The sequence below is a fragment of the Cyrtonyx montezumae genome, unplaced genomic scaffold (assembly GCF_038088225.1).
Source record: "Cyrtonyx montezumae isolate F1298 unplaced genomic scaffold, pur_monq_1.0 scaffold_17, whole genome shotgun sequence".
In the NCBI taxonomy this organism is placed as follows: Eukaryota; Metazoa; Chordata; class Aves; order Galliformes; family Odontophoridae; genus Cyrtonyx; species Cyrtonyx montezumae.
The window spans coordinates 23202674-23227301 of NW_027071903.1; the positions used below are offsets into that span (position 1 = coordinate 23202674).

General features: G+C 41.6%; 1 protein-coding gene across 1 annotated transcript in view; it reads left to right on the forward strand.

Moving 5' to 3' along the window:
- Window positions 1-9074: 9074 nt before the first annotated feature.
- The window catches only part of ALDH1A2 (aldehyde dehydrogenase 1 family member A2), a 52370-nt gene continuing 36816 nt past the window's right edge, over window positions 9075-24628 (forward strand). Inside the window, exon 1 of the mRNA XM_065733803.1 lies at window positions 9075-9479. Within this exon, the coding sequence (XP_065589875.1) occupies window positions 9363-9479 (117 nt within the window). The 5' untranslated portion in view covers window positions 9075-9362. The remainder of the gene's footprint in view (window positions 9480-24628) is intronic.

Below are 24628 nucleotides of genomic sequence, written 5' to 3' on the forward strand. Positions count from 1 at the left end.
AGGCACTGAGAATGACTCTATGTTCCCAATATATGTGGTTTAAAAGTGCATAGGTGCTATAATATGAAGCATTATCACATTATTGGCCATTATCTTAAGAGCTGAAGTTGCTGAATATTTCAAAGACCTGGGCTTCATAGGGAAAAGTATTACAGTCTTAACCTCTTAAGCATCTTGGGTGATTTTATCAAACAGCATACTGATTTGACTGGCTTCTGGTTGATTTACAAATATTTTTCATCATTTGATGTCATACTAAGAGCTTATCCCAGTTATTCTGGCATCTGTTTTTGATGTTTGTTGCCTTGGTTTGTATTAGTCTTCTTCCTTTTTTTTTGCCTTGGTGGCTAATATGCTCAGATCTGTCAGTACTACTGTCTGCTGTGAACAGAACAACACTCATGGGACTGGGCAAATGGGCCAGTTCTACAATTCCAGTGATGCTCTTCCTTCTCTCAAGGTTGGACTTGATGCACATTCACCCCTTAACCACTCGCTTTGTACCCACTATCCAATTTTAATCCCTAAGCATTTTTGCGTGTCCTTTTGCTATCTCTAAATCTGCATTCAAATACCATTTCACCGTTAGCAGACTCAGAAAATGCTGGCAGTACAGGTCTGCACTCACACAGAGACAGCTGGCATTGCCTCTGGAAAGCCACTGAAAACAGCTTATGTACTGCAGTTTGAACATCTTTGCACTGTATCACTGCAAATAAAAGATGGTATTCAGAACCTTAATTATCACAGCATATTAAAGTATATGCTTACTATGACTGTGTGATGTCTTTCAGAGTTATGGGTATAGTAGAGCAGAGGGAGGATCTTGAGGAGGCCATTCATTATTGGAGGAATGAGATAATCCACCTCCTCACTTCCAGGAAAATGAGAAATAAATACATTTATGAAAGCAATCTGTAGTTGCCTGTCCATAAGAGTTCCTTCTCCTGAGCAGATGCAAGTCTCCCTCTCAATGCAGTATGAAGCTACTTCTTAGTTTAGTCTTGTAACAGGTGTGAAAGTATTAATTCTATTCTTTCATCTAATTATACCAAAATAACATGTCAGTGAGAGACACAGAAACCCCTAATCGTGTGCCCAGATCTTGCTGCCTTCCCTACAGCATAATTTTTTGTCTTTACGGGGTGGGAGAGTCAGGTTCCTGACACAAGGATGTACCATTTACATTTCCTTTCTTCAGATTTTCTTCAGTACTTTGACAAATATTTTAAGGAGCACTTTGAAAAGAATGTAGAGGTAATAACAGCAATCTTTTCCAATCCCTTCACCAGGCAAATCCTGCATAAAAGTATGTAAAGCTATGGAGGATGGAAATGTAGAAGAAGCATTCAAGATAGCTAATTCCTAACTTGAAGAGCTGAAAGAATTTTTTTGCCTTGCTAAGCAACCAAAACATAGGTGTGCTGAATCTAGGGAACTGTCCTAAAATGAATTCTCAGTAGGACAGGCATTAAGAGATAAGTTAAACAGTAACTAATTGTGCTGGGGCTGTGCAGAATTCCCCTCAGAGACTCAAGCACTACTGCCAGTGGATTGCTTCATGCCTGAATCCAGCCTTGATACCAGCAAGATGGAACATAGGAAATGTACTGCTGATCCACTACTGTCTCAAAAGAGGATTCCAAGGGTGATCACAGCACCAACAAAAATGTCAGTCCGACTTAGAATCCAGGAAAATCAGAGGAACTGTAGTGAAAAATTGTATCAATAGACATAGATAAAGCTAATAGTCTGTGAAAGCACCAAATGATTCTGCTAAGGGAGGTTGCACCTCACAAACGTATTGGCATTTCTAAAAGATGTCAAAAGGCATGTTGATGTTACTGCTCGTGACTGAATGTGTGACCTTACGTCACAAGACTGAAACCCTTGGAACCCACACCCCAAGGCAATCTCAACAGAACTGTTTCTTCTCCTCACCTGGACTCAAGCAGAGCAGGAATTCAAACACTATGTATAACCTAACCATTATTATGAGTAATCTTCACTCCTACAGAAATAGCAAAGCACAGAGTAATACACTTAGCTCCCACAGTTTAAGTCCCATGGGTAACAGTCTATACTGTACTGAATTTTTAATAGTACGTTATTCAGAGTATCACATAAATTGTTATTACTGATGTAATAAAACCTAAGCCAACACAGCTGGAGAGACCAAGGCTATAAATATAACACATATAGTTTTTGAATTGTAATAATATGGGTCAAATTATTTTTAAGTCTAAATCTGCTGATTGTAGTTGAGTTGGACAAAGTCTGAATGCGTACATCTGCTATGTTTTTCATGTTCCTGCACAAATGCCTTTGCTGAATTTATATTTATATTTTCCTATAGAAACTGCTGCGTGATACTTAAAGGACATTCTGTTTTATTTATTGATCTTGCTGCTGGGAAACTTAAAAAAAAAATAAGGTGAGGAAGATCTGAATGTGCTGCAATTCAGCATTCTGATGGTTTTCAGTGCACAAAAGAAAAAAAAGAAAAAAAAACCAGAAAACAGCATGTTTATTTAGTTCTTGTGCTTTCTGATCATCTTCTGTCTCTGCTGTAGTCTTGGTGAGAAGCAAGTATCTGTAGTGTGCAGCTCTGGTCTAGCTGAGCCCACCTTGGAGGGAGGGGCAGTGCACACGAGGTGAGCTTTTTAGAACTTCTCTGTACTTTATCCCATTTCTGTGATCTCAGTGTCCTGATAAAACATCTCAGTCCAGATCATGAATATGAGATCAAAAAGACACCACATGTGTGTTTCAAAGTTTCTGCCAGTTTCAGGCCTCATTCAAAGCTTATTGAAGTCCACTGTTGCTGACAGTGGTCTCAGTGAGAATTAATTGCACTTTTTCTAAAGCAGAACCCAATATTTCTCTTTGTTTTAGTTTGGCTGGGAGCACCATCAGGCCTCAGTGCATTACTGATAAATTACATGTATACATATTACATATATTGCTATGCAGTCGATGATAATATGTTTTAAAAGTCATTGTATGGACAGGTCTGTGTATAACAGGTGCAGAGAGTTTCTAAGTTGGCTGAATCTCTGCAGTAGCTGTGAAATGCAGCACTGCACTGTAGGGTCTTGCTGGCACAGTGGGGAAGATCACATTCCACACTGAAGGGCTCTGGGAGGGACCTGTCAGTGCTGACAAAATGTGAAAGTGTAGGGAAATGCTGTACAGATGCTTACATTCACCAGCATTATCTGCAGCACTACTCTATGCTTCCTTCTAAATGTGCTGGGTATTGTTCTACTATAAACTTCTCTAGTGGGTGACAGTATGGGCAGGTCTAACTTTCTAACTTTGCTTTTAGAGAATGAATTCATTCTGTACGGGAAAATGCTTTGTTGCAACCAATTCCCTGTTCTTTTTTCTTCATGTTCCATTTTTTGGAACAGTTAACGTACACAAGTGCATGCAAAGGAAGATGACTGACAGCATGTTCTTTTTAAAATATTTTTTTCCATGTCCCATTTCTTTGTAAAAAGTCCTCAAAATCAAGATCGAAGTTTTAAACTCAGATTTGCTATTATGAACAAAAGATGTCTTGGTAAATATAGCCATGCAGCAGGAAGAAAAGCTCGAAGTACATTCTGTGGGCTTTGCAGTGATCTAAACACTGTGTTTTCTTAACCAGAATGATGTACATTATCAAAGCCTTTTATCTTTCTACAGGGCACATGCTTCTTATGGCAACAGACATTCTGTGACTATGGCTACCAGTCCTGCTGCAGGGTTGTGAAAACCTGATCTGAACCTACCTAATTAATAAAGTAATAATAATTAAATCAAAGGTAATGACTGATTAGACACATAAAGGCAAAATTCCTTTTTACAGATGATATGCTAACAATGCAGATTATAAAATTGTTTTAGGATAGGAACAGGATAGGAATGTTGGGCTGTTGGGCCTAATTCCTTTGGAACTCCACCATAATTTTTCAATAGAAAAAATCTGTTCTGAGGTTCAGAGCATGCTCTTCATGGGATGTGCATAGTACACCCAGGAAGCAATCTTTTACTACTTCTGTGCTGTATCCATATTCATTAAGGTAATGAAGCTATTAATTGAATATGTAAGTTCAGGTAATTAAATATAAGACTTATTTCTTTAGTTTAAAGGGTAATAATAAAAAATTTAAACTTGCAAACTAGATCACACATTTAGTGATGATAAATGCGACCTGGAAAGTGCAATAGTCCAATATTAATTAGTTAATTGCATCCATTCATTAGGTGATGTACATTAGCAGAAGGTCAATCCATTTGAAGCTTGATACGTTTTACAAATAATAAATTCAAACAGGTAAATTGAAAATAAATTCACAGTAGAAGAGTATATTATATATTTAAATGCAGAATAGAGTCCATACAACCCAAGAGCACGTTGCCTATATCTTCCTAGTTACTGGCATGTGTTCTTCACAGCACTGTCCTGAGGCACTGACCCTCTGCACTGTGCACACTCAGGGAACAGATAGATGCCATTTTGCAGAGACTGAACCCAGCCATCCCATGGCTGTGAGTGCTGCGTGAAAGGTGGTGACCAACCTCTGAGAAGCTTTGAGTTGGACAGTCTTAGGAAGTTGTCAGACTTGAGGAGGTGCACCTCAGGATTGCTGTCACCAACAAAACCAGCCATACAAGCAGAACATACTACATTAAACTGTGGCCTTAAACCACAGCATTAGTTTCTAAAACTGACTTCTAAAATAACCCAAACATTCTCTGTCTTCCCAAGCATGTTCTATTTTATTGCCATTGCTGTAAGTGAACTATGTTTGGCTTTCTTAAATCCAAGCTTAAATGTAGGATTGAGCTTACCATAGCAGCAGTTTAGTTCTATGGGCATAAAATGGACAGGAAAAGAGACTAATCAGTTTGTCTTATTTTTAGTAAAAATTATGTTAAATCAAGTTTTCTTCACTGGTCAATCCTGGGTTTTCAGTAATAAAAAATAACTGTTCTTAATATCAGTATTCACTTTCTTTTTTAGCATTAAATGTAGAAATAATGTAATAATATAGAAATAAGGAAAAGGAGATTTTTTATTTTTTCTTCATAATGTAAAATACATCCATACTCAGTCAATTATAAACAAGACTTATAATGCTAAGACAATGAATTTATTGGGATATTTACAAAATTTCTGGCATAGTACCATCACAGGATGATCACAGCAGTGTGAAGATTGCTTTACAGATAATATTACTTACGTGTTTAACAGTTTTTAGCTTATACGTAAAAAATATCTTCATCTAGAGCAGGGACTGGTACCATTCCATGTGCAGTTCAAGGGCCATAACTCTTGAAAGATCTCAAACAGTGAACCTCTCTCAAATGATCAGGCTTAGAGACATTTAAGAGAATTGATTCAATTAACCTAGAGGAAAAAGGTGCTATAATGTGTGATTTATATTTGAAGATAAATTAAAATACAAGTATCTCCTGAAGAGCGTTTGCTGCCATCGTGGTCTATAATGAAAATAGCAGGCAATTAAAATAGGACACCTGAGGCTGAAGCTTTTACTGTACAAACCAGAACATGAAGTTCAGATTTCCTAAGTGCAAATCTGAGCTGAAAAATAACTTGGTGGAATTTTCCTTGGGGTCCATATTTTTCCTTCAAAAGTCATTTCTAAAGTGGGTAAGAAATGGGGGGGGTGGACATTTACTGCTGCAGAAGGCACTGAAATGGTCTTTCACAATCAATACTGAATTTCTATGAGGAGCCAGAGATAGCACTGCTAAATGCTGGAGGGACAGCTGGGAGAACTATGTATAAAAAAGAACTTAGGGGTCAGATCAGAATTACTGCTGGGTGGGTTTTGAAGTTGATCTTGAGATGAATCACTGGAAGTGCCTGACAGAATAATGATGTGATTTGGTTCCTTTGTGTATGTGTCAGCATTCAGAGTCTGGAGCTCACTGAGGAGCATAAGGAATCTTCATTGGTGTAAGGATTTGAAGCAGAAAGAGGAACTCTGTGATGCTGGGGTTACTGAAGCCACTGCCCACAGTGGTGTATCAGCACATGCCTCAGTACAGCTACTCTGCCCAGCAGAGGTTCCTGGGACACAAATGCACTTGCCCGAGCCTCTAGCTTCATAACTTCCTTTAAGCAGGGAGTTGTAGGAGATGGTAGAACAATGACAGAAAAGTACAAGCAACCTTAGAATGCCTTAATTACCTCTGTATTGTTTTCAACACTGGAGCTCTGTACTCCAATTACAAAATGTTGTGTTTCCATCAGATGACATTTGTATAAGCAACTTCTATGTCCTTGTGTACAAATAACACCAGCTGAAGGGGCTGTGTGGAGAAAGCAAAACTTGTGAAACAAAGGTATTTCTTAAAATGCTACATTCAGATTCATCAGAATATAAAAATAAACCACTTCAGGAACGATTTTTATCTTTGTATATTTTAGCATAAATTCTTACAGCAAGAACTGAACAGAAGCAAAGAACAATGTCACCTGGTTCTTTGTTTTTGTAACAATCTTTTCTTCAAGCGAAGACTGTAGTATCTTTGTCACGACAACCTGAAACAAAATATTTGTCTTCTGATTTGAAGCTCCTGTTGAAATAGGAGTTTAATTAAAACACATTAATGTGAGAAAAAGTAAACCAATTTGACTTATTGTGACTCGGTTTATATTGCCAAAAAGCCACCACCAACAGCAACAACAAAAAAGCAACAACCAGAAAGTACAGGCCTGCAATCAGAATAAGTGCTTTCCCTGCCATACCTGTGTGTTTGGGATTTGGAGGGCTTGGGTGGAACCTGGGCTACTGTTTCTGTTTTTTCTCTTGGACTCACATTTTTCTTCCACTAATTAGGTTTACTTCTGCACTCATTTGTTATTACTGAGCTATTGTCCCAATGTCCAAGGCAATAGTGGTAGTAATCCCTCCTACAAAGAAATGGCATTAAATATTAAATGTTAACTCATTTTGCATTATTTGAAGCTGTGCTTGCTATCATAAAGTAGTCAGTGTGATGCTGAACTGCCAAACCAGCTCATCAAGCTAGGTTCACCAGTATCCCCAGCTCTGCAGCACAGGCCTTGCTCCACACGCAGCTGTGCAAAGCTGTGGTACTGATGGGAACTCACCTGTGGTCTTGGCAGTAAGGCTTTCATCACTGTCTTTGCAGGTGGAGGAGAACCCTGGCTGGTCACCTGCTGTTGGGATGCTCTAAAGCAAGTGTGTGCCATGTTCTGCTGGCTGCAGCCCAGGAGCCACAGTGTGGTAAGTGCTGAGCCATTCACCACCTGGGGAGTGTCAGTGGGGTTGGGGGGCACATGAGCCAGCTGCGAGGTGATCTGCAAACTGAACTGCTTTTAGACATAAGATAAACTACATTTTGTATGATGAGGAGTGGATGTTGACTGAGGGAGCTGAGAAGTAACTGAAGTCACGGGAGTGTTGTGACAATCAGGAGCTGAAACAGCTCCTGGCTGTGTGGGTTTGAATGGCACTCCCAGTGCATTACAGTCCCTTCTCTCCAAAACCTCCTGAAAACTTCATTGACTCAATTTAAGAATGAAACCACTGCATGGTTCCCTCATTCCTCAAACCTGCTTAAACACGGTCTCTTCCTGAAGGAGCATTTCCCCACTGTGATTTATTTTAAAACGGCTTTTAGAACGTGTCATCCTTGTGATGAAGTGTTAGGTCTACATTGCCAGCATGCCATTAAAAACTGAATTTCTGACGCTTAAAAGTCTCACTTATCCCAAGTGTCACCATTTGACAGCTTGGCATGTCACTTTACAACACATACTTTGGATCCATTTCCTCTGTCTTTGGTGGGGGTGGTAACGAAATATGAAAAATAGGAGAAAGCAAAATCTGCAGTCTCCTCCATTACGGGACTGGAGATTTACAGAGCTGTGTGTGGTGAGGCTGTGTGAGGTACATGTTGGTGTGATAGGCCGAGGTGCTCTGAAGGCACTCTGCATCCTGCGCCCATCTGCACGCATGCAGCCTGTGCCTGTGCTCCTTCACACACTGCGTGCCCTGCAGCCAGCGCAAGGAGCAGCATCTAATGCATTAAATGGGTAGTGTAACAAAACAGGAGGGTGGCCAGATCCCGTAGTTTATTCATGAGTAGGTCAACGGAACATTCTCGTGGCATGCTGCTGCTTTACTTTTGCCAGCTTTGGCACAGCTGCACACTTTGCTGGCCCTCCTCCTTATGCCTTCAAAACACGGCGTCTGATGGGTTTCACAGTACTGAGGGCTGGCCGGGGCTCCACGCGCTTCGGGCCCAGGAACCGCACGCGGCGGGCACGGCACGGAGCGCAGAGGCCGGAGCCTCGTGACGGCCGCGGCACCGTCGGGGCACGGCACGTGTCGCCGGCGTGAAAGCCCACGCGGGGCGCGCCGGCCCGCCGCGCCGCCTTCCGGTCACGGGGCGCGGGCAGGCAGGACGGGGAGCGCAGCCGGGGCCGGGCGGGCACCGCAGCGGCCATGTCACGCCGGGAAGCGGCAGCTCGGCGCGGCATGGCGGCGGCGCGAGGCGCGGGCGGCGGGAGCCCCCTGCCGTAGCGAAGGGCGGCGGGCGGCGCGAGGCCGGCAGGGGGCGGCAGGCGGCCGGGCACGGCGCGGCGGGCGGCCGGCAGGGGGCGCCGCGTCCCTCGGAGCCGCCGCCGCGGGACGCTCCGGCGTCGGTGCGGACGCGCAAGCGGGGCGGCCCGGACGGGCTCTCGCCGTGCGGCCGTCGGGTGCCGCGCGTCCGAGAGAGCACTGCGGGGAACGGAACGGGCGGAGGGAGCGGGGACGGGAGCGCTGCCCCGCGCCTCGCCGGCCCCCCCCTACCGCCGCGCCCTCCCCGGGTCCCGTGGGGGGCGGCTCAAGGGCAGACAGCGCTGGGCTCAGTCTCCGGTTGCGGGGCACGGTGTCCCGGGAGCTCGCGCTCCGTCAGGCCCACCCGAGACAGCACGGCTCCACACGGCGCTGTCGCGGCCAGCGCTCCCCGCGGGATGCCGGGGCGAGCGGGAGCACGGCGGGCTCGGTGCCCTCCCGCCGGGTTGCCCGGTGCCGGGCCCGCCCGCTCCGTGCCCTCCGGCCGTGCGCAGCGCCGGGGAGCCGGCGGAGGCTGCGTCGCGCTGTGAGTGGGGCTGTGCCGCTGTCGGCCTAGGTAGGATGGACCTGCCCCCCTGCCTCTGCCCCCATGTCCAATAAGAAGAGCCCCGGCGTGACACCTGCCTATATACAGAGGAGGAGAGCAACATCTTCAGCGCTGGGCTTTGTAGGCGGGGGGGAGGGGGGGAACAGCCCAAAGCGCAGCGCGTCGGGGCAGAGCGGGGGGCTCGGCTGCTCCGTATCCCCCCCGAGACTATGACTTCCAGTAAAATTGAGATGCCAGGGGAGGTGAAGGCAGATCCTGCCGCTCTGATGGCATCTCTGCATCTGCTGCCTTCTCCCACTCTCAACCTTGAGATCAAACACACGAAGGTAAGTTGTGTTCCTTTCTTCTGGCGGGGAAAGTCTTGCTTGGAATCTGCCCTAACCGACTTCAGCACAGAGATAAGGGAGAAAAAAAAAAAGCAAAGAAAACGAAACTATTAAAAGGCTGCTTTAAGCCTGTAATAAGGGAAATAGATTTTTAGTCCTCTAATCATCTGAAAAACCACAGGGTAATAGAAAAGCAAATGGGATCTGCTGGGACTGGCTCTGCCACTTCTCTCTAAGTGGAGATATTTTACAAAGCTGTTGGAGTTTATTCACAGAGCAGAGCCAGGAGTTCCCTGACGCTACAATTGCTTTTGATGTAATTCAGAGGAAGTTACTATACATACTCATATTTCTCAATCAGAAAATAAAAATATTTTTGTTCTTGAATTACACTGTGTGCCCAAGGGACTCTTTTACAGTTCCCAAGGGACTTTTAACACCGCCAGGTTGTTATGGCACTGAACAGGTCTCTTTGCTAACTTCCATGGTATCTGGGTACACTCTTGAACAATATTACAAAAAGATGTATTTTTTCCTACTTTGAGACTAATTTCTGTAAAGACAAACGGTGTTCATCCTGCTGTGTTGGTAGGTAGAGAAATCTGCTGTACCTATGGGACAAAACTGTTTTGTAGATTAAAATGAGCTTTAAGAACAATAATTTATTTGTAAATGTGATTTTACGTTTTTCAAGTTTGTCTTTACGTCTTGAATCTCACACCTTTGGTACCTTCAACCAAAGAATGCTTCTGTTCCTGTTGGAGAAGTCTCAAATGTATTGTATGAACGGATTACAATGTGTCAGACTTTGTTTTAATTACTGAGTAACTTAATAGGAAAATAAAGCACTTCAGTGGTGGGAAAAGGTGATAACATTTTTATCTACTGGAAATACAACTTCGGGAGCTTTAAAACTGATAGGAAAATCAGTTTGGCCAATGTGTAATGTTTTTTCTTCCATATCATCACTTGAAAAGCTTTTCATCTTTCCACTTTCTTAAGTGTGTGCCAAAACTAATTTGTTCTCTAATTTGTTACAGCTATTTCATGTTCTAGAAGAATGTTTCAGAGGAAACTCAACTATTTTGAATTTCACTGCATTTTAATGAGAACTGCAGATTTAAAGATGCATGTTCTTGCATATAATTTATTTGAAAATCGTTTAATTAAATGAGGAATGTCGTTACTTGATGTTGTGTGGTGTTACAGTCTGGAGTGGTGATACTTTGCTTGGCGTGATTTTTGCTTATTGCTGGTTTCAGTGTAAAACAGGCATCAGAAGTGTTCCACAGTTAGTATTTGCTAATGGTATCACTGTCAGATGGCACAGGACGTGTACTTGCACTTCTCTATTTTAAAACTAGTGAATTGCTTCCAAAAAATCGTTTGAAAGTAGAACAGTCATTAACAATCCACTTTTGGGGGATTTAAGCTGGATAGGAGCCTTTAATTCAAGTTTATTGTGCTGCCATCTCCAGAAATGTGTAAGGTGCTACACATTTTACGCTACTGTAACGAGTAAAAGGAAATTATTTCTGTTCAATATTAAACCAAAACCAGCAGCCACCCATTCCTTCTGGACTGGGTTTTGAGATATCAGGTAACTCCTGACTGCTTCTGAGAGAAATGGGGTTTGGGACAAGCACTGAATGTTTCACTTGGTGTATCCTCTGTCTCTGTTTTTCTGTCTCTTTCCTCCCTCCTTTTTCTCTGCAGGAAATATAAGTGATTTATAGATAATTGGAGTCTTCAGTTTGGAGTTTTGTCTTGGGCAGAGCTTTTATCCAGGATCCCCTTTCCCACCTATTACAAAGAAAAACAATCAAAAATGAAATAATGGATTGTAACTTGATTCTTTTGTGTGGGGGAGTGGTCACTTCATGTCTTAAATGCCCAACAACTTCCATAAACAATAAATAACTGTAGAATAAAGAACTTTACCGGAAAGAAGGCAAAACAAATACCTCAAGCCTTTTAAAAGCAGGCGTCCATAAGCATTCCTAGCAGCCTCTCCTGCTTTTTAGCTGAGAATTTTAAGTACACATCCAGGACCCAGAATTCTTGAACTCTTCGTTACATCTGTGTCTGAATGTAAAATCTGAACCATTTGAGTGTTAATTCTTTAAGGCACCTGCAAACGTGTAAACTAAATGAAGTGATTTAAAAATGTTTTCTCCATTCAATTCCACTTCTAGAATTCTAGAATCAGAACATTATTAGGGCAGTTTTGTTAGGATGCAGCATATTAAATTAAATAAATTTGCCCTTTGTTAATCTTTAAGATATTACAGTATCCTTAGAAATACCAGGAAAACTTGTTTCAAGAGCACAGATAAAATAAGTACTGCCCATGTATTTGCAGTTTCCACGTGTCTGATTGTTAAGCAGAATTAATGGGACTTGTGTAGTATTCCTCTGAGCTTTCTGAAATGAGCAGAGAGCTGTGTGAAGTCCTTCCAATCTGTCACACCTGATGTAGAGCAAGCACCAAGGCCGTGTCATCTTCACTGGTCACTGGGAATGTATTCCATTAGTGCAGGAAATTACCTGATGTGTGTTTGTGTGTGATATGAGCAGCACTCTGTTGTGGCTTCTGTTTGCTTCTTTGAAGAAAGAGCCATCAGAAATACTTCTCCCACCTTTTTGATACCTTGTCACAGTCTCTGGGAAAAATAATGTGTTTTAGATGTGCATAAGAATTGGTGAATAGGACAGGAGAAGCCACATTGTGCACAGATGTGGAGATCGGTGCTAAACTTGAGAGGTTTTTTAGCAAATTATAAGGCTGTTAACATGTGAGATTCTGTCTCTCCTCATTGTGATGCCTCTTTAATTCTTTACTTCTTAGTTAACATTTGTGGAGGAATAGCTTTTACAGGACAGGGGATCTTCCAGTATTGCATGGAATTAGGTTATTGCACAGCCCTGTGGCACACCCAGCTCCCACAGATCTGTCAGGAGTGTGGTGGCAGAGCTGTGCTCCATGCATAAGGGAACATAGGGGTAGGAGGGTTTGCAGGGGAATCTAGCCCTCTCTCTGCCAGTATGTTATACTCCAGCTAGTGTCAAATTGATGCCAAAAACTCCTGGAGTGGAGTGCTCCAGAAGTACCAGGTGTGTGAGATAACCTTAGTCTGTTGTCCAATAAGGACATGGTATTAGCACGTTGTGTATAGCAAGCACATTTTGGAGCTGGTAACTTCAAGAACCTTACGACATCTGAGGAAGACCAAGATGCCTTCCTCTTTCACATCCTTATGAAACTCCGTAAGTCTCCATGAGTCTCCAGGGGGTGGTACATTTCTCAAGTACGTGATGGTAGACATGGAAGCACCCCAATGGATTGAGTCTGTTTGATCGACAGAAGGTGTTTCATGTGGCTATCCTTCCTTCCTGTGTTATGGCACAATCAGATCTGCTTCACAAAGTATTTTCGTGGTGGTTTCAGTAAGTCATGTTGACTTTAAAAGACAGCAGCTGGTAGATGAAAGTGAGAGCCCTGGCTTTCTCTTGAGCTCTGTCACTGCTTCATCTAACTTGGTGAACTGGCATTCTCAGATTGCATCATACTGAGAACACTAATCCAGCTGGACATTTTGTGTCTGGTTTGCCTATTGCTTTAGGTCTGAGAGGGAGATGAAGAATTTAGCACAAGGGAAAACAGAAAAATGGTGCTCTTTGGGAACTTTCTGTAAGAGGTGGTGTAACAGGGTATGCAGCGCCGTGGCAGTGAAGATGTACAGAACTGTTTCGTTAGTAATAGTAGGCTGTGAATTGATTGATGGTCATCTTTTTTGACCTGTGTAAAAGGATGTGCCCCTATTCTTGCATCACTGGATAAAAACAGGTCAATTTCTAAACAGATCAGGTAAACTAACCAGGCTGTCAACCTATCCACTGCTGAAACTAACTGCAGCCAGTAGGTTGTATTAAGTGTGGGCTGACTGTTTCTTAGTAGACAAGAACTAATGGATAAATTTCAAATTCTCATATAATAGGCTTTATGGTTTGACATGTTTTATTACTAAGCTTCTTTATTCTGGTTCCCATTGTGCTTTCTTGGCATTGCCCAGAGAGAGTGTTTCAGAACAATATAACACATTTTTTTCACCAAATTTTTCTACATGCATTATTCAGATAAAATTCCAGTCTGGCATTAAAATAGGAAGTAAGGCATCTCTTTTATTTAAAAAAATATTCAGTCTTCGAGATTTTTTGCACTGGAGGCAAGTTTTGGCAAAATTCAAGTAAGTGGTGAATGCATGCTTTTCCCACATGTCCATGAATAAGCTCATTATTTTAATGCCTTATTTTTCAAGTTGGTTTCAGTTACTGATACATAAAGGAATAGCCAGCCTTTTTGGTGAGCTCAGTGACTACTGGTTACAAGAGGAGAGGTATGGAAAATTAGAGAGATGGTTGCATGAGCAGTAGTCAAATGGAGCATCACTGCTTTCGCCTTGTGGAGCATTTCAGCACCTGTGCTAATATTGTGCATATCTTTCTGTATACGTGATATTTTAGGGTATGTGCCACATTTTGCATTACTCATTTGAATCTGTGGTTTAGACCCTCTACTAGTGGGTGCACACACATTGAGGTTGGTAGTACAAACCATGAGTCCACAATTCAATTTCTGTTGTGACGTATCGTGACATTTTCTGCTTAAAACCATTGCAGCAGTCTAGAATTTTTGATCATCTCGGCTCAGCTAGCCTACCTCCTTGTTAATGCCAGGTTGTTCCCGGCAGACATCAATGGGCTCTGCCACTTTAAAGATACTCATTACCATAAACTTCTTTGTTCTTCCAAGTGCCATGTCTATTTCTCTCCCCTTCTTTGCTAAACACATTAACAGTTGCCTTCAATAAACTGTCCACGGGCATTACAACTCACTGGGGCAAATCACCATCTAAAAGTAATTTGAACCATCCCTTCCATCAGGCTTTGCCCCACACTTGTTACCTCTGGCAGATTTCATCCATCCCTGACTTGTACAAACAGCTTTTAATTTCAGTTCTAATTATGCTTTCCTTGGTACTTGGCTTAGTCTGAGTATTCTTATCCACAAGGTATGTTACCTTACTATTAATGATCTGCTGAAGCAGGTGAACCGTGATATTGATTGCTAGTCACAGTAATGAAGGGGCACCTTGCTATTAACCTCTTTCCAGGGAGAATTATCCATTTATTTCCAGTCTTTATCTTATCTCTTAACCGCTTTTTAATCCGTGGCAGAACTTTATCTTTCACCATATGGTTACTAACTTTCCTTAATAGCCTCTTGCTAAGGACTTTATCATCAAAAGCCTTTTTAAAGCCTAAATGAATTATATCCACTGATTCATCTCTGCTCTTCATTTGACTAACTATCTTCCAAGAAATCTTATGAGTTTACAGAGGTAAATGACAAAAGATGAGTTCATTGGTCTGTGTCATAAATTCCGAGTCAGAGCCTACATAAAATCTCATTTCTTTTACAGTTCTGAATGCTATCATACTGTTGTTTATTTATTTATTTATTTTTTGCAAATATTTTCATTCTCTGAATTTCTAAAAAACACTTTTTATGTTGTTGGGGTTTTTGTTTTTAGAATAGAAACAAGTAACCAAAGCATCAGCCTCAGTTCAGCTGAAAGAAATAAACTCAAAAATGCCCTTATACATAGAAAGCATGTTAAGAAAGTAATGTAAATGTAAGCATAAATGTCTAAAGTTTTTTTAAAGAAATGTTCAGAAGTTGCCAGTTCTTGCAGGACTTTTTGTGGGTTCTGTTGAGGAGTCCTCAGACGTGTGTGTGTGCTGGCATCCCTGCTCGGCCACAAATAACATGAATAGCTGCATGAAGACTTTCTACTATGTGTATATATGAGGAGAAAGATGAAGTTTAAATGATTGCCATCTAAGCACCGAGTCATTCATGACTTTAGTTATTCAGATGAACAGATGAATTCCTGATTGGACTCCATATGCCTACATGTTTGGGTTTTTTCCCCCCAAAACACGGGTTCAGTGTTTCAGAATTTGTCTGAAGTCATATTTCTACTGATGGATATTTCGTTACTTTTGATAGCGATCTGCCTTTGTGATGTGAATGTGAAAAATCAATTTCAAGTTACACAGTGTATGTAAGCTTTAAATAAGGAGTATTTTAACATTTAAATATGACTTGTGAAACTACATATCGAAGAGTCACTGCAGTGGGATTGGTGAAATAGTCTCCAAATGACAAAAGAAGAAAGGCCTTTGTTCTTGTTTACTTGAAGTCAGTCCATTTCTTGTATAGCCTGGTGAATTAGATTTTTACCTTATGACTTGAAACATAATACATTCCAGCTTTGTTGGAAGGAAGTGGGAAAATATTTCAGGACAGAGAACCAAATTCTGTGACCCACATGAAAATGTTTAAGGTCAGTTCAATCTCAATTGACCTCATCTGGAGGTTAAAACACAGGGACAGTGCTGACCACTCAAGTATATAGACCTTAATCTGGGAGGGATTCATGGGTAATTGAGACCTTGAATTGTATTCAGAACCTGAAGAGGAGCCAGTGGGACAGCTGTGCAGAGGCCAACAGCAGGTGGTGTGCTTACAGAAAGGATATACTTTGCTAATATCACATGGATGTTCAGTGTGCCCCAATTTAAAGTGAGTTACACAAATCCATTTGGAAAGTTGCAGAGGCATGGGGGGGTGCATGGAGGAATGCGCTGCAGTGTGTGGTGGGAACAGAGTGCTAGGGAGACAACGTCCACATATTGTGCTTGGGTCATCTAATGGTAATTAGACAAAACCCCTTCGTTTTGACTCTGGTTATCAGAAAGTGCTTTTCCCCTGTGGAAATTTAAACACATTTGCACAAAGGCTGCACTGTAAAGTAGAACTAATTTATTTCCAAAGCAAAATTATTTACATTTATTTCAGGTAAATGCAGGTGTTACTGGACTGTCATGTATCCTCTTGTGAATAGGTCAGCAAGTCTTAAATTTGACCTGAGGTGAGTAGAGCTGGTCAGAGTGTCAGGTCTGCGTTTCACCTGAAATATAATCTCTCTGCTTAGAGTGTCCTTGCAGTTCTGGGCTGTGGCACTGTTCAGTCAAGTTTCAGTGGGAAAAACACCACCAAACAAAATGCATCACCATCTTCATCACTATCACCCTGGTAGTGGCTTTTACATAATTTCTGATGCGTCAGCGTTCTAACTTGGAAGGGTTGAGATACATTTGCATTTGGGATTTCTCACAGGAACTGAATTTCAGCTATTTGCAGTATACTTGGGACTGACGCACTTTGAAGCATGGTCTTGAAATGCTCTTTAGTGTACTGCTGGAGTTAGATTTTTGCTGAAGACACATCCCCAAGAACAAGCATTCTGTCTGTCATTTATATACAAACTCGAGTTCTGTTTGTCTTCCCTTGGCCACACAACATGCATCATGTTCTGGCAGGACGTATCCACTTTGATAGTGCCACGTTAAGTCATCCCAAATGAGCAGCCATTTCCAGGAAATATGGCTAGTATTCTTTTTTGGTACCTTTTACAGCCACATTGTTTTGTGAATCTGGTGGCTCTTCCACAACCTGTATTTAGTTTCTTAATTAAACTTCTCTTGTTTTTTTACATTTGTGTTGACTTCTTGGTATATTCTTCCGAATATTTAGTAGGTTTTTAATGTTCATTTTGTGTTGTAGCCTTTCAGAGTTAGCACTTTCTTCCTTTCCTTTGACCTTCCTTTCCTTTGCATTTCCTCTGGTATTTTTCTGCTTAGCCACCTTATTTTCCTGCTCCTGCTTCCCATTTTTGGTCTTGGGAATTCAAATCTTTGACTCCTTTACATTCTTAAGCCTCCATGCTGATTCTATGGACTTTGATTTCCTAGCTTCAAGCAGGGAGATTCGAAGTTACTTCCTTCTTTGAAAAATAACTCCCTTTCTTTAAGTTTAGTACCCCAGAGAGTAGAACTTCTTCATGTGCTTTTCTCCTGCAGTAAAGCCAAGATTATTTATGTGGTAACCATTTCTCAGGGGTTCAGACACAATTTTTAGCCCTTGACAGGAATGTCAGATGTTGTTTATTAGGATATAGAGAACTGCATGTTCTTTAGACACCATTTCAATGCAGCTCTCACTGATCTAACATGTAGTTACTATTGCATTCATCTTCTGTATCCTTCTAGGTTTTTTTCCCACTTCAGTCTTCAATTGCTTGTATCCAGAAGTCAGTATTTGCACCTGCTATTACGCTTTGTGTCCTACACTGCCTCTACGTCCGTGGAGGTACATTATGCCTCTGGCTCCCAAATGTTTCTCTACCATAGGCTGTCTGTGGAAATCCTTGTGCACAGAGGTGCTTGGCCCTCCCCACAGCATCTCTTGTACTCTTCACATAGTTTATAGCTAGAAGTCATAGTATGCCTCTAATAATTCTCATCCCCTTATGTTAAAAAAATGCTATTTTTTTCCTCTCTGTGATACAGGCCAGCTCATCCGTTTTCACACTTAGGTTTCTTATGCTCCTTTATTGACACTTGTGTTTTATTTCCTAATTATAAGATGACCTAGAAGAAAATTGTGATCATCTTTTCAGCCCAATCACTGACGCACTTCCCATGACATTGCACCTCGTTCTCCTTTACCATTCTGCCAGCGTTAAAAGTCCTTAAAATAGAAATTGATTTAAATCAGCTTTAATACTTCTTTACCCTGTCAAAGTGATATGAGGAGGCATTTATGTAACTGACAGTTGGATGCATAATGTTATTTTTTTAAGAACCATTTCATTTAGTTACTCAAAACTTATCTGGAGTTTATTTAAAATGTTCCTTGCATCCAGGCATAATAAAAGCATTGTCCTCATTCCACTGGTTGTTTTCAAACCTTAGCAGTACGCCACAGCATACACATTTTACATTTCCTTATGCGTCTGTTCAGTTGTAACAGAAATTGTTTGAGTTTATTTTTGAGTAGTTAAGAAACTATCAAGAAATTACCACCTGCCTTTTCCCATCAAGAGGTTTATTTTATTTTCTCCAGTTTCTCTGTTTGTGACATATGGTTGCAGCAGTCTTGTACCAGAATGGCCTGCACAGACGCTTAGAGACAAGCACCATTTTTTTTCCAGGACATCTGGCTAAGCTTTCACCCGTTTTCCATCAGTGTGATGTTTTGTTGGTCTTCCTCTTTTTATCTTTACCACGCTTTCTTTACCACAGCTACTTAATGGCTTCTTCTGTCTTTTGTGATGTCTGTGGGTTGCTGTTGTCCTAAGAGGTGAGAATCAAGCTCTGCTTTTTCACTTGTCCTCTGAAATTGTGATACAAAATTAACACTAAATGTGCTGGCTGTGCTGATAGCCTATCCTTGGTGGTCCAGCCCTTTTTTAAATCTCTTTGTTAGTGAAGACATATTTAGCTAGCATCATGCAACTGCAAATGTTAATATACATCTCTTGCCATCAACGCTTTTAGAAAGCATTAATTGATTCAGTCTCACTAGTTTTACAGTGAGAAGGCTTTTTCACAGATGGGGGAGTTTAAATTTGTAGGAGTGTAACCATGACTATCTGAGACAGGAGGTCAGTGTCAGAGGCAGGATCCCTTGTTAAACCAGCCAGAGTTTTAAAGAGTATTTTAAACTAAAAGAGAAGAGATTTAGGTTAGTTATTTACTCAGAGGGCGATGAGCACGGGCTGCCCAGAGTGGATGCCCCATCCCTGGAGGTGCACAAGACCAGGTTGGATGGGGCCCTGGGCTGGTGGGTGGCAGCCAGCCCACAGCAGTGGGTTGGGACTGGATGGTCTTCCCTGCCAGCCCAAGCCATTCTGAGATTCTCTGAGTCCGATGTCTTTTGTGGTGAATTTGAGAGAACTTGTCGGCTTAGCATGAAACACAGACATTGCTGTGTTACAGCACAGTTGGGATTTTACACTGATTAAGATTTCTTCAGTTGAAGGAGAAATACCACAACGTCTGAATGTCTTTCTTGTGTAACTGACTGATACTCAGAGTGAACACAAATTATTCTACTTTGAAGGTAGATGATCCAAACTGAGTATAAGTAATTCTACTTTGAAAATACCCGGATCAGACACTACTGAGTCAGCTTTGTTGCCAAGGAAATACCTTTTTTCTCTCTCTCACCTGTGTCTCTTGCTTCTAGGCTCTGCTTTTGATCCAAGAATCACAGAACCGTAGGGGTTGGAAGGGACCTCTGGGGATGATCAGGTCCAACTGCCTGCTAAAGCAGGTTCCCACAGCAGGTTGCAGCTACTGTTTCTACTTCTATTACTGTAGAAGTCCCTCAGCTCAAAGGAGCTAGCTTTCAGTTTGGTGTCTTTTCCCTGGCCTCAGCCAAATGGGTGTAACAGATTGGGCACCCCCAAGAGTTAGAGATGAAACCGTGTCCAGTGGAGCGTACGTTTCCACCAGTCCTTTTCTGTCCAAACAGAGCTCTTAACCTGTGCAGTCTCCTGAATGATGAGGCCCTGTGTATTTAGCACAGGATCACAGAATTTCAGGGGTTGGAAGGGACCTCAAGAGACAGCAAGTCCAACCCACTGCAAAAACAGGTATTCTACAATAGGTCATACAGGTGAATGTTCAGATGGGTCTTGAATATATCCAGAGAAGGAGACTCTACCACCTCTCCAGGCAGCCTGTGCCAGTTCTTCCACGTTTGTATGGAGCTTTCTGCATTCAGGTTTTAGGCTATTACTCCTTGTCCTATCACTGTGTGCCACCAAGAACAGCCTGACCTCGTCCATTTGCCTCCCACCTTCCTTTAGATATTTATAAGCATTAATCACATCCCCTTCATCTTCTTTCTTCAGGTCTAACAGACCCAGGTTACTCTGCCTTTCCTCATGGGAGATGCCCCAGGACCTTTATCATCTTTGTGTCCCTCCTCTGTACTCCTGGGTTCTCCAGTTCAAAAAAAGTCAGAGATCTCCTAGAAGACAGTATTCCAAATGTGGCCTCACCAGGGCAGAGTAGAGGGGGAAGATCACCCCAGTTCTGTCCTAGGATACCATTGGCCTTTGTGGCCACAAGCGTGCACTGCTGCCTCGTGGCCAGCCTGTTGTCTATGAGGACCCTCAGCTCCTCCTCCACAGAGCTCCTCCAAGAGGTTGTCTCCTAAGCTGCAGTGATGCATGTGGTTATTCCTCCCCAGCTGCAAGACTCTACACTTGCACCCTCTCAGGATAGTTTTAATATGAACTAATTAATATTTCATACTCTTGTTAATTTTTTTGCAAGAAGGATGTATGACTAAATGTTCAGTGTGTCCCCCCCCCCACTCCAGCAAAAACAAACAAAAAAGCCTCTTATTCTTTATGTATGATTCCTAAGAAATGGAAGTACAGAGTCAGTGTTTACATACTGGCTGTGTGTGCACTTTTATATATGGTATTAATTGTGCAGTTGTTCGTGCAGTCACCTATGTATTTACATGCGCTATGGATAAAATGACCCCTCTTTCACGTGCTCTGCTCTCCAGTGGTGTCACCTGGAGCAGCAGCTCCATCAGTTATTCCCTTGAGTGCTATCTGGCAGCAGTGCCCTCATTGCTGGAAGTTGTGCATTTGGACTGCAGATGAAGCTTGTGGCATTGTTCCCTTAGTACTTCCCTGCTGGGAGGAGGATTTCCATTGGTGTAATGTGGCAACAACACTGGAAGAGCAGGTTGTTGCCTCTGGTTATTGTTTCTGTTCACTTCTCACATGTTTTGTCTTAGTAAAGCACTTCAGCACAGAGAGAAGGAAGGCCCTGCTATTTAGATTACAACCAGGAGCAAGTGCAGGACGTGCCCAGCAACTCATGAGCACAGCTCTTCCTCCCACCAGCTGGGACAGCTGCTTCTAATGTTTGGATTCTTCTAGCTGAAACACAAATGTGTTCATGCTCTTGCTCTCATTTCATTTCTCTCCTCGAGGGAGCATTAGGACAAATCCTTGATAACTTATTTCCTGGTTAGAAGTCTCTACCTGCTTTCCTGGAGCGATTCCCTGTGACTGGGAACCTTTGTAGTCAGCTCTTCCAGCTGTTTGCCTAAATGGTCTTCGGGGAGACTAAGAGCAGTGAACCTGGAATAACAACATTTGACTTCAGCTAGGTCCCATGAGAATTTAGTTATTACTTAATGGATTAAATTGGTGACATATCTTATACCAGATAACTGCCAGAGGTTGCATGAAATTAACCTTTAACAAATGGCCAGTTATTGGTGCGTACTCCTTACGAGGGCTGGCTGTTGGGTGACAGTAATTAAAACTGTTCTTCGTACCTATACATGCCAGCAGAATTTGCAGTGTCTGGGTGACAAATTTCTCAGGTTTAAGTCTTGATGGTGGTTTTAGCCATTTAGTGATCATGTGTCATTGTGTTCACTACACTGAGCATAAATCCTGTCTTGTAAACAGCAGGGAGACTAATGAGGTTTGCCCACGTTCTGGTATCGTTACATGGAGCTCCAGCAGAGAAAAAGGGAATTGGTTAGAAAGGGGAAAAGAAACACAAATTTTAAAGGGAATGGGGAAAAAAAAAGAAATTTCAGAACTATGTATATGTTTTTTTTAAGACTTTTTATTGACAAGACTTAGAATGTACTTCGCTCATTTAAGGAAATCTCAGTGTAGTTAGGTTTTGGTTTTGCCTTAGTCCACATTTTTAAAACTTCATGTTTGGCGTAAGGTGAGGGTCATGTTTTTAATTTACGTGCTCAAGAGTTACTGGTCTGCTTCTATTTAAAAGTAAATAGAAGAGATCATTTTTCATGCAGGCCTCTGTTTCTTTATGGAATAACTTGTCAATCATACATAAAAATGTTAAATGTTGGCAGTGTTTTGGTACACCCTGAAGTGGTTTATTTGCTTGGGACTGTAATCAGCTCTAATCAGCTCTTGTAAGAACACATCCAGTTTTAGTCTTAGCACCACAGTGTACTTCTGGGTGTAAATTTGTCAGGTATCCAAGCACAGCAGGATGCTCTGACAGCTTAAGCCCAGTTCTCCCCAATCAGCCTTCAGCATAATAAAAAAGTATAATGGCTCGTTCCAGTTCTCTGTGAGTACAGTCAGTGGCCAACCAGCAGAAAGAACCAAAAGAGAAATCAAAACTGAACTGAGGCCAGGGAATCTAGCTAAAGGTTTCTTCTCTCCAGAGGAATATCCTCTAGTAAATAAATCAAGATTTTCCAAGCTCCTTTTCTGAAAAGAATTTACAGCCTGAGAGATTCCATTGCACTATTGAATAAGAGAAGAGGTGTAGTGTTCCTTTGCATCTTCTTGAAGAGCAAAAAGGTTTATAAATCAGACTTCTGGGAATTGTTATCTCACAGCTTCTTCTAACAAACACAATTTGTTTTAAAGGCTTTCACCAAAGATGTCATAAGTGGTAATCCCTGTGTTGTAAGTAGGTACTTAATGTGATTTAACTTAATGCTGATGATGCAAAGCTATTCTCCCCCAAAAGCCCATTAAGAACATCCAATTTTCTGGTAGACTAACACTCCTGCTTACTGTCCTAGAGATAAGTGACTGTTTAACCAGGATAATAAGGAATAGCTTCAAACCGAGGCTGCAAACTGAGTGCTGTGTGCTCTTTGTGAACATTCAGACTTGAGCACAAACTTTTTTTTAGGAATTATTTGAAATTATGTGTAAAGACATGCACAGACAGGCACTTGCAGTCACCTTGATGAACGTAATGGTGAATACAATTATTTGTGATAGCTCTTAGTACGCACAGTCCAGGTAGAAAAGGACCAGTGCAAATCATTTATGTAAACCAAATAAGAAAATGGGAAATACTGAGTTTGATTTCACGTAGCCCTGATGTGCAGATAATTCCAAGTGCATACAAATAATGCTTCTCATACTGCCTGCTCATTTGTTTGTTTGACTGCTTTGGGTTTTGTTTATGCACAATGACACGGAAGGAACTGTCCCTGGCATCATTTAGCAGAGCATTCTGACTGCAGGTTTTGAAAATAATTCAAAATAAAAAGTAGAAGCAAAGGCAAACTTTTCAGGAGCTTATTGCTGCTCACTTGGGTCTAATACAGAGTTAGCACTTTGCAGGTCAGTGGCTCTGCTATTTGTCTCTGACCTAACAGATCTGGAGTTCTTCACATCAAAACCAAGTCTTGCTGAGCTGAGATCAAACGTGTTAAGGTAAGGATCTTGCCAGTGATTTATCGTGCCAGGGAGGGTGATCAGGCCATAAGGGGCCACTGCAAATGAAGTTGACATTCCAGCAATTTCTCATGTGTAAGGTATTTTTCTCAAATGGAGCTTTTAAGTCAGAATATGTTTGCCTAGTGTATTTTGTTATACTGCCTATTGTGTCTTAAATATATTCTCCTCCCAGAATTTACACAGTGTAGCTGATCTGTAAGTGTTCTTTGGTGATGAGCATTTAAAACGGCAGTTACCTATAAATTATATGCTCTTCCATTTAACAGAATACAGCAGATCTCCTGTGTACAAATAAAGATTGCCCTGTTGTGCAAAACGGGTGCACAAGAGCAGCAAAGCACTGCTGATGTAAAACACAGGGAAACTACAGACTGATGTAATATTGAACAAACCCCTCTTCATTTGCACTATCTTAAATGAGCACTTGTAGAAGTTTCCAGGATCAGGTTCTTAATAGCCACAACTTCATTAAGTCCCCTGACAGCTCAATAATTGATTCTGTAAACAGAGACACCTTCCCCTCCTCTCCTGATTTAATGGATTTTTTAGAAATGTTTCATTATTTAGTTTTTAAGTTGAGGTAAATGCCATCGAGGATCACACTCCATAAAAACCACTGCCATCCTTACCCAAGTCAATCAGTGATTGTTTTTGCTTTGTTATCAGTGGAATACCTGATTTTTGGGGCATCCCATCTTCATAAAATAATGTTTGAATGCAGTGCAGAGCATGACAGTAATATTCTTTTACAGCAAAAAGTGAAAGGATGAGCAAATATTGGAGCCTTGTTCCATAGGGATACACGAAGTTCTTTGTGAGGAAAAGTGTCATTGCTTGTATACTTTGTCACTACCAGCACAGAAATTCTTCAATAACAACAACAACAGAAAAAAAAGAAATTACTTTGAAGTTGCTTTGAAAAGTAGAAAACTCTTTATAGTCTTTATGTGCTGT